General features: G+C 38.0%; 1 protein-coding gene across 1 annotated transcript in view; it reads right to left on the bottom strand.

The window, feature by feature from the left end:
* Positions 1–3274: 3274 nt before the first annotated feature.
* Positions 3275–11569, bottom strand: part of LOC122788638 — a 1051127-nt gene continuing 1042832 nt past the window's right edge. The window contains exon 2 of the mRNA XM_044055538.1: positions 3275–3346. Within this exon, the coding sequence (XP_043911473.1) occupies positions 3275–3346 (72 nt within the window). The remainder of the gene's footprint in view (positions 3347–11569) is intronic.

The raw sequence follows: 11569 nt of genomic DNA, 5'->3' as shown, positions 1-11569 counted from the left end.
AAGCTATACAACAGAAGGAGGAAACTAGTACAGAAAAGAGCAAAATCCCAAGAAGGGAAGACATCCCTGATCAGTATCAGCAAGAAACTACGATCCTTCATAAAATCATCCAAGGCTAGCTTTGAAAGAAAAATTGCCAAGGACTCCAAAGATAACCACAAGGCATTCTTTAGCTATGCCAAGAATCTAAGTGGCAATGCTCAGATCTGCTTGGAGTTAGTGCAGAATTGCACAAAATACACTGAAACAACCTATATCGCCAACATCCTTGCAGACAGTTTCATTGCAAACTTCACCCCCCTCTCACCCCCAAAAGGGCCCATAACCATACCAGAAGAATGTAGAGCCCCTGAAAGCATAGACACTCAGGTTAAAACAGCCCTCTCCAAATCCAAAAACACAGCATCAATGGGACTGGATGGTGTCCCAGGCTGCATCCTACATGAGCTCAAAGATGAACTAACCCCTCACCTAAACACACTGTAAAAACTCAGCCTCTCCACAGGCTACGTATCCATAGAGTGGTGCACAGCAATGATTATTCTGCTCCACAAAGGTGGAGCCACAACAGACCCTGGGAACTACCGCCCTATAAGCCTGACTAGCTTGGTCTGCAAGGCTATGGTGCGCATCTTCATGGAACTCATTAACAGAGACATTCAGAACCTCTAAACACTGGACCCTACCCAGTTTGGCTTTGTTAAGGGCAGATCATGCCTCCTAAACCTGGTGGACTTCTTTGAGACAGTTACCAAGGCTAGAGACAAGGGAAAGGTTGTACACACAGCCTACCTAGACCTTGCACAGGCCTTTTACACCATTCCCCATTCTGGTATTATAGACAAGCTCACCAGCCTAAACATAAACCCCTATGTCACAAGATGGGTTGCCAACTGGCTCATGGACAGAACCCACATGGTGAGAGTTGCAGGAGCTAGGTCCGACTCTAAACCGGTTACAAGTAGTGTTTCCCAGGTCTCAGTCCTAGGACCCCTCCTGTTCGGCATATACTTCTCAGAGGTACAGGCAAGCACAGGAGGACTATGGCTGACCAAGTTAGCAGACGACTGCAAACTAGGGGCTATAATTGACTCTCTGGCTGACACAGACATCCTCCAAAAGGGTCTCACTGAGATGGATACCTGGTGTCAAAATCATGGCCTCAAGCTAAATGCCAAAAATTGCATAGTCATCCCCTTTGGAAAAAACAAAGTATCCACAAACTACCACATAGGTGGTAGTCCCCTAAATACAGAAGACATAATAAGGGATCTGGGGACCCAAGAAGATAGTAATCTCTCCTTTGATAATCACATTGCCAAAGTGGTTAGAAAATCTTTCTATGTGGCCCACCTAATCACAAAAGGGTTTGCATCCAGATCAAAAGAGGTCATTGTGCTCCTCTACTCATCACTCATCAGACCCATCATAGAGTACAACGCCCCATTTGGGATGTACCTGACAAGACACATGCAACAGCTGGAAAGACCACAGAAGTACCTCACCAAGAGGATCACTGCCCTATGCAGCTCAACTAAAGAAACTCCAGCTGTACTCGGTTGCATACTACCTACTCAGAGGTGATCTCAGCCTGACATACAAGGTCGTGTCCTACCCAGGATTGATGGACATGTTCCTCCTAAAGAAAACCATATCCCCTCGAGCCACACGCTCTAGGGATCTAAACTTCACCACAACAATAAACTGGACATGCTGGAGGGATAGATTCCTGTCCCAGAGACTTCCCATGCTTTGGAACAAAATTCCAATCTACATTAGACAGAGTTCCTCACTAACACTCTTCAAGAGAAACCTTGACCAGTGGATGGGAAACAGAAAGTTTACCCCGGGGATCACTTCAGTAGCTCTGCTAGACAGAGGCACAGGGAACTGATCTAAGGGGGCAGCGAAAGCCAACACATTCTGTCTAGGCTTATAAATGCCTTCGGGCAGATAGCCTAGTACCTACCTATGAACCTATGCATCTTGGATAAAGTGCTTAACAAAATTATTTGTGGATTGGCACTCTATGTAACTGCAATGCATTTGACAATGGCCCCATCCACATTAATGAAAACAGCAGTCTGTTCACACTGCATATTATTCAAAGGTCCCATCCACATTCATCAAACAGCATTCAGTTCACACTGTTCATTACACAAGACATGTTTGTCAAATGTAGAGCCTGATGCAATGAATTCAGAACAAGTACTTTATCTCAAACAATCAAAATGGATCAGAAAAAAATAAATGAAAACTTCAGCCATGCTAGAACTTCCAATGAGTGACCTCCCAAACCTCATGTAACTTTTACATTTGAAGTCATTTAAAGTCATGGGCAATCAGAATCGCCATATAGCTGAAACACCTGATGTTCATAAGGGTCATTTGCATATATCCCATGTGCCTCTGTTACAGGAGGTTTGGGAGGTCACTCATTCAAAGTTCTAGCTTGACTGGAGTTTTCATTTAGTTTTTTCTGATTGTTTTTTCAGTGTGACCTTCTAACTCTTTGTTTTAAACAATCAAACGGGGGAAACAAAACAAGGCTGATGTCCTAAAACAGGTACACTGCATTGTTGAGTGAAACCTCTTTCAAGAATATTCCCAAGTTCCCAACTAAGCATCCTTTACTATACAGTAGTGCAAGCTGTATAGTATGGGTCTTTGTTCTGTTGAGAAGGTACAGCTGGGAAAATAAAGCCTCTGGAGATTTCTTTGTGAAGTAGAGGGGCTCTTCATATGCATGTGTATGTGTGTGTGTGTGTGTGTGTGTGTGTGTGTGTGTGTGTGTGTGTGTGTGTGCATGTGTGCGTGTGTGCGTGTGTGCGTGTGTGTGTGTGTGTGTGTGTGTGTGTGTGTGTGGGTGGGTGTGTGTGTGGATATCATTCTATTTTGCTGTCTCACAAGAATAATGCAAGATTTGACTTAAATATGACAGTTATGTCAGTGGCAGATGAACACTAAATGGCTGTGCCCTGTGTTTAACCAGAGACATTCAAATTACAACATAACGTCTGGCATGTGCCTGAAAGTGATGAAGGTAGAATTGCTTCTCCTACTAGTTGTAAATGTAGGTGTATCACACTTTTATAACATAACAGTGTAATAATGGAAAATCTCTCCTGCATTTCTCAAGGCAGAACTTAGCATTTGAAAATGGTAATCAAATACCTTGAAATAACATTGTAATGCAGCAAATGCTTAAAATATGTTGTGATTGTCAAATGAACAGCAGATTTAATTTAACAGAAAAAGCAAACGTGCTGAATACTTACCTCCAGAGTGAGCTTTCTGTAACACTCCCCAGATTATAATCATAAAGTTTTGTCAAAATAAGGATCACCTGCATGGAAACAATAAATGCATACTTAGCATCAGTTGCAGTTCAGAACAGCAATACACAACAGGCACAATAAGCTTTCTTTGCAGTCTTACACAACCGTGAATGCCAAGACATAGAGACAGTCTAGCATGCTTACTAAATCATTTGATTTTGCTGGAAATCTTTGTTTTTCAAAATGTAATGAAGGCAATAAAAGTGTTTTATGTTTTTTTCAGAGTAGTAGAAATACCAAACTCAACAAATGGTTCATTGTACACTCATAATTCAAAACACTAGGAGGTGTGCAAAGTAAGGCAACACAAGCATATTTATTTACATTTATGTGCTAAACAGGGCAGATCACTGATTCCAGGGGACCATTGTCATGCTCACCCTGGGAGAATACAATGACATCAAGTTGACATTTTCAAATCAGTCCATGCACAGTGATGACTACTGAAGCATGTTTTAACAGCAAGCAAATGACTGGAAGTAAAAGAACAACTTTAACTAAAAAGCAGCGTGCATTTAAGCTGTATTTGACATGAACTTGTGGAGGTACTTACAGCAGCTGCCAAGACCTTTACAAGGTGTAAACATGTCTTATGCGGAGGGACTAGAAGCCCTATCCCTTTACTCTGTCTCCTACCAACTATTATGAGTGACCTATGCGTGACCTACAAGGCACTAGCAAATCAACCTCTGATGCGGCTGCCATAAATCCACAAGTCAAACAGGACAAGGGCCACCAGATCTAAGGATCTAAACTTACTCAGGACTCAAGCAAAACATGCTGGAAAATCAGAATTGTGTCTCAGAGATTGCCCCTTCTTTGGAACAAGCTTTGAATTCATGTTAAGCAGAGCCCTTCCCTGGCCATCTTCAAATGCAATTTGGATAAATGGATGGGGAATCACAAATTCACACCTGGGTATCGCCTATGTCTCTTAGGGACAGGGGCAATCAGTAAGGTACTCAAGGCATAGGCTCAAACCCATGCTATCCATTTGCCCCTAGGGGTCATATATTGGGCAAGATAAGCCACTCAAACTGTTGTCCTTATAATCCACCAATATCTGTACTCAGCAATTGCAACCACTTAATAGACTGTAAACACATAAGGCTGATTGTGATAAAACAGACATAGTAAATATATTCCAGCTTGGTTTACAAAAATACATAACAGTCCAGCAAAGACAGACTAATAACTAACTTTTATCAGCTCAGCAGGGTCAGTCATTTTTTATCTTCTTGCCGAAAGAACGTGAATTATGTAAGGAAATAGAAGAAATGAAGAGGAAATTATCTAGTTCAGCCTCATTTCAAGAAAATGTAGGCTTGTATGATGAAATGTTAAAGAAGTTAATTGTTTTTGATAACCAACTTGAGAATACGAAACATAAAAAAGATACATAGCAATGTCTTTGACTTTAATAATGGCTAGATTTTTTCCTGGCCAAAACATACAGCAAATCAACAAACTTCATCTAAGTTAACTTCTACTAAACTTAATTCAAAAACTCAATTTCATTTAACTTCTAATGCCTGTGGCTCTATGTATGAGTTAGACGTCTTTACAACTGATGGAAGTCAATCAATCAATGCCTTTTACGAATACTGAATCTGCATCCCAGAGTGATGTTGTCGCTGGCCAATCAAATGAAGAGGGGGAGGAGGCTATAGAATCCTCTACATCAGCGTCTTCAACTGAAAGTATAGTTTGGAGAAAGGAGAGGTCAAATCAACAATTTTCAGCATCCACTAGCAATGAAAACAACAAAGTAAGTCATAATCCCATTTTTTAGAGGGGAACCAATGCATTGTTATCAAGCTACCACAAGTGGTATAGAAGGACTGAGGTGTCTCGAGACATCATTCACAATCCAGGGGAAGAAGCAAACAAGGTCCAGTAACTCGCAGCAAATGCAATGAATAATGGCTGGTCAAACTGGTAATAATAATGTGACTTTTAACACAAAGTGTCTTGTTGAATCTTTTATCTGTAATTCTTTACAATTTACTTATGCCAGTACTATAAACACTACGAATTGTGTACAAAGCTATTTTGAAAAACGAGTTAATGGAATTGATTTTCCTGATATTATTAATACATACAATTCTGAATTTGGTGTTGTATGAACAACAGAAATAATTGTAAATGCTGATGAACACTTAGATAAACAATGAGTATGTTCGAATATTGAAAACAAGTACAATGCAGCAGTTAAAATGCTTGATATTGATTGTATGTTTAGACAAGGGATACAGAACTTTGAGCATGCTATTGATAGTAATGTAAGCTTGTATAAGCCGAATGAATCTACCGAAATATCTACACGACATATAGCAGTTGAAAATCAGATTAAAGGGTTGAATTTTGAGAACTATCAGGCTGTTTACAGTAATAACAACTTAGATATTTTAACAACAACATCTCGTTCTAATGGTCCTGTTGTAACTAATGAGTTGAATAATGACGAACATGATTGTACTGATATTCCTCCTACTTTGAGTGATTTGGCAGTAGCTCATGCTAAAGTTCATACAAATTGGTCAAATGAAGCCGAATTAGCCAAGATAGTAAATGTATGTATGTCTAATCATGCAAAGGAGGGTGATTTAGATGCTGGGAACACTTTTCTAGATCTGGAGATTGATACCGAAATAATAAATGAAGTAACTAATGATGCAGCTACAGTTAGTCCTACTAATTACAGCACATTGAATGGAAATGAAGGAATACCTTTCGAAAGCAATAGATGTGATAGGACATTTAATAATTATGCACAGCCTGATGTAACTTGTAAGAGCTTTGTGGTGAATTTATCTGACCATCAATTAACTGAAATGGAACTTTCTTTACTTTCCAAGGGCCTTAAATTTATTCTGATGTGCACAGATAATGTAGTGAATGCAGTAACTGATTTAAAGATATTTACACGTAATTTAAATTTGAAAAACATCTTTAAGGACTCCAATCCTAGTGTAGAATATGGATGTAAGAGAAGTAGTACATTCATTCCCTATAGTGATCCAATTGTGATTGTATTCAACGATATATGTGAAAAGCAAATTAGGGACATTTATGAATGTAATCATTATAAAAAAACATACAACTTAACTAGGGAAGAAACTGCAGTACTTAAGAACTTACAGAAGAATAAAGACTTGATAATTAAAGAAGCAGACAAGGTTGGCAGCATAGTGCTGATGAATATGGTGGACTATCTTAAAGCCATGGATGACAGCTACATTTAAATTAATAACAGCTAGGAATATAAATGAGATCATCACTAAAATTAATATGGCCATCTATGATTTACAACTCTTAGGTGATATAGATATTGACATCTTTAATTTCTTCACTGTTCCATGACCTCCCAAAAATACATAAATCAAAGGAGAAACCACGTATGAGGCCTATCGTGTCAGGTCGAGGATGGGCCACTGAGCCTTTATCAGTATATTTGGAGAAAACTCTGAGAGGCTACTTGACTAGTGTTTCTAGTTATATTAAAGATGCAGGAGACTTACTTACACAACAGTTTAAGTGGTATAATGAAAGTTTAGAAAATAATTTCTTACTAGTAACACTAGACATTAAATCTCTATTCACTGTAATTCCAAATGAGTATGGAATAGAGAAAATAAGAGAAGATTTGCTGGAATGTGGCCATCTCCCTGCTAGACATATAGAAACAATTTGTGAGATTTTGGATTTAGTCCTACAAAATAATGTGTTTGTATTTAATAAACAGCTATGCCAACAAGTTTCTGGTATAGCTATGGGGACAGCGATTGCTAACACCTATGCAAACTTAACTTTAAGTAAATGGGAAAAAGAAACTATCTCTAGCCAAGCAAATAAACATGTACATAAAGTATTATTCTACATATGTTTCGTGGATGATATTTGTTTAGCTTGGCATGGCACTAGTGATGAATTAATAAACTTTTATTTATAGTTGAATAGTGTGAATGACTTTTTAAAGTTTGAAATAAACTATTCAGACAAGTATAAATTTCTTGGACGTAACTCTGTCTAGAACAGCAACTGGGTTAGACACTAGTATATATAAAAAAGAAATACAAGCAAACAAAGATTTACATAAAACCAGTATGCATGCTAGGCATGTTTTTAAAGGCATCCCTAGAGGGCTATATCTACGTGTTAATAGGTTAAACGCTCAAGATGAAGTATGTTACAAACAGATGCAAGTTATGACCAATGATTTTGTAGAAAGAGGTTATAATTTAAATGATTTGGATGTAGCTAGAAATGAAATAATGCCTATGAGACAAGGGAGGGCAAGGCCTTATTTTTCTGACCAGGATACCACCCATGCTACACTTTCCTGTCCAATAATATGCTAAGGTCTTTAATGACCTTTAGTAGGACAAGCAAAAGCATAGAAGAAGTTATTAGAAAAAACTGGTATATACTGAAAGCTATGCCAGGTTATGGTAAATGGATTCCAGATACACCATATTTCACTTACAGAAATTGTAGTAGTCTTAAGAGATGTCTTTGCTATAAAGATTTTAATTTGAATAGAACAGAACCCATGCTGTATAGTAGGAAGGGTACCTATCCATGCTACAGTTGTGTATGTTGTGCCAGTATAGTTACAATGACTGAATTTGTACATCCATGTAATAGAAAGTAATTTGAATTTCATTGTACAGCCACATGCAATACAAGCAATGTCATTTACTTAGCTTTATGCCAACAATGTCCATGTTTTTATGTTGGTAAATCAACAAGAAGTCTAAAAGCATAGATCAGAAATAAGAAGAAAGGTAGTCACAAATTCTTTAGCCCAACACATATAAGAGTTAGGTAGAATGCACTTTTTCTCTTTTTGTGTAATAGATACCCTTACTACTAATATTAGACATGGAGATATGGTAAGCAGATTGAATACAAGGGAATAAGAGTGGATCATTCGTTTAAATGCTGACACATATCCTAGCTTGAATAAACAAGTTACAATTACACCTATTTTGAAGAAGAAACAACAACAAGTAAAATAAATTATTGCTGTTTTTAGTATTGATACTAAGTATTATAATAAATGTTTAAGTGGATATAAACATTATAATAAAATTATAGTCAAAACATGAACATACTATGCCCATCAAAAACTTTAAGAAATTATTGATTGAATATGTTTAATTATAAGTATATAGTTACAGAATAGAAGAAAAAATATATTAATACTGCTTTTTGATATAGCTCTATCTATATGTATTTACATGGGGCATTGGCAAGTGTAATATGTGTTTACTAAGTTATTCAGCAGTCAGCAATCTGAAAGTTTCTGACTTATTGAAATGTAATATATTTCCTTCAGATCTTTTGATGAAAAACCCATTCAATTGCTGTTCTTTTAATGATTTTATTAAGTTTGATTCATAATAGGTAGACTGTAGCATGTGTTTCATTGTATTTTAAGTATAAAGGATGTGATGTCCTTACTAGAATTTTATCTAACACTGAAGAAGGACTATTTGTCTGAAAGCTTTGTTTTAATAAAAGTTTTTTGGTATAGCGCTGTGGAACTTGCTTTTGTCTGGTGCTTTGGACTTTTCTGTTTGCTGGTTCCACTTTATCTTTGGTTCACTATATATTCTTTTGTTTATTCAGTCATTTTTATCCTCAGGCATCCCAGAAGTCCAAAAATTATAGATACATTGCTGACCGTATCCTTCTCAGATGTCTGCATCAATAAAATAATAATAATGACCAAAGTAACATATTTCATATTTGTTTCACACGCACAGTAGAAAGTATTTGAACTTTTGACCTCTCAATGTCTTCTACATTATCAAGAATAGCTATCATTCAGTACAGGTCTGACCTACTTAAATAACTAATATTGCTGTATTGTTGCAGCATACACATCCACAGTCAACAAAGCTGGCTTTAGAACAAATTTGACCATAATCAGGCTAACCACCTGTCATACAAAAGTCACATTATTTGTCTGTCTCACTCCAATTGCCATAAACAATGTTCAAAACTGTGAGTGTGCATACTACTTTCTTTTTTGCTTGTATAATAATCACAGACATTTGCATTTCATTTAAACTGTATTTCAAATTTTATTAAAAAAAAAAACACTGACAAGCATTTTTAAACAAAACATTCTCACACTGAAAATAGATTAAGCAAAAGAGTAAATTTCTTTTCCTTTGAAACTCACATTTAGTCAAGATTCACCTGACCACCCATTAAACTATGAGATGCACACTGGGACTTGTACTCAAATAGCATATAGCAAAGTATTAATTAGTGCCTATGTGAGGGGTGCAGATATTCAAAAGGCAAATGTGTAATACATTTGCTAACATCGCTGGCACTTCAGAGTTGTGTACTGGTAATTGTTGTTTGACTAATTTTTTATCATTGCTGGCTGACTTCAGAGTTGTGCACTGTTATTTTTGCTTCACTGTATAGTTTTTCAGATCTCTGCTGAAGGTGTTGGTCTTCCCATACCAACCCTCCCTATTCCTGTCTTGTTGTTTAAATTTGGAGGCTTTGCAGTTGCCCTCCCCCACTGTAGATTTGATCTGGGACACTCCCCCCAGTCCCATCTCTTTACCTCGTTCTACCTAATAGACTCCTTCTGCACTTGTTTTTAGTCATCTTTAATTTAATTGCATTTATTAAACTGTTTGGTCTAACATTGCTACATACTTAAGTGTGCTAGCTTGCACTGCATTTGACTTGTTTTTACTGCTGTTTTAGCTACTTTTCTGTATGTATATATATATATATATATATATATATATATATATATATATATATATATATATATATTATATTATATTAAAAAAATACCTTTCCTGTAACTAGTGTAGTCCATATTCAGATTTGCTGTATCCAGGACTGTATGTAAGCTTCTGAGCCTCCCCAAGCTTTCTGTGTTGGAGGGAAGCCTTCTAGCTTATCAGTGGGAGTGGTAAGCACTAGGTAACCTATCTACCACATAAGGAGTGGTTCTGCCCAGAAATTGTAGTTATTGGCCGTTTGGGCAGTTTTTCCATCTCTCTCAACCTTCTGATTTAAAAGCCCACATTTGCACTTGTTTCCCCCTTTCCTGTAACTAGTTTAGTCCAGATACAGATTCTTAGTTTTAGCACTTGAATTTGGAAAACAGTTTTGGTACTTACTTTCCTCACTTGCCTAGAGAAAAACAGTGCTTGCACTTACTTTCCTCACTTATCTAGAGGAAAATAGTTTTTTTATTCAGGCATGTCCAAGGGTCAGCTCCCAGTGTTCTCTCCTATCTGATGAATCTGGGCATTTTGGGGCAATGTAGAAATTGCCTCATGTACACGGACAACCCTTTCCTCCTACCACCCAACACTACAACCTGTGAGAGATGCACCTATCTAGCCAAACTGGAGGTAAAGCTCTCTCCAGTCAAGACTGAACTTGACAGTCAAGAGGAGAAGGTAAAAACTTGCACCACACCACACTCATCACATAGTCTCACTAAATCTACACTACCAAAATCCACACATAGTAACACAAAAACATTCACAGGGGCTCTCAATAATAATCTGTATAAGCAACAGAGACCTCCAAAGCAGAAAAGCAAGCAAACTCCATCCCCCAACACAACCCAAATGACACGTAGCCTGCAGACTCAGTGTGCCACTCAACCACAGCCAATAAGGCAAAACACCGTACCCAACACACTAGTCATAGGTGACTCTATAGTCAGGCATACTGATGTCCCACTCACCAGGCTAAACAAGGAGAAGGTTACTGTCAGCTGCCTGTCGGGTGCCAGGATCCGCCACATAACCCACGCACTCAGGTCACTCCACAACAAGTACAAATATGACTCTGTCATTGTCCATGTTGGTGTGAACGACCTGAGACGTACCTCCCTGGACTACATGAAAAGAGACATGGAAGAGCTCTCCGATCTTGTAGTCCAGGCAGGTATGACCCTAGCTCTGAGTAGCATTCTGCCATCACCCTGAATGATGCCGCAGTACAAGGACAAAATGATTGACTTCAACAATTGGCTAAGCTTCTGGTGTCATTCTAAAGGGATGCAGTATCTGTCTGCCTGGGATGACATGGTCGACAGACCACGATGCTTTGCCAGAGATGGCCTGCGCCTATCAACCTATCACCCCTGGGATTTCAGATACTGGCTAAGGTTTTTGCCACCCCTATAGTGCCTATTTAGGCAAGGTTCAAATGACAAATTCACCACCGTGACA

This window comes from Protopterus annectens, chromosome 14.part0, assembly GCF_019279795.1.
Source record: "Protopterus annectens isolate FY-2018-M chromosome 14.part0, PAN1.0, whole genome shotgun sequence".
Classification (NCBI taxonomy): Eukaryota; Metazoa; Chordata; order Ceratodontiformes; family Protopteridae; genus Protopterus; species Protopterus annectens.
This window is presented reverse-complemented; position numbering and strand designations above follow the sequence as displayed.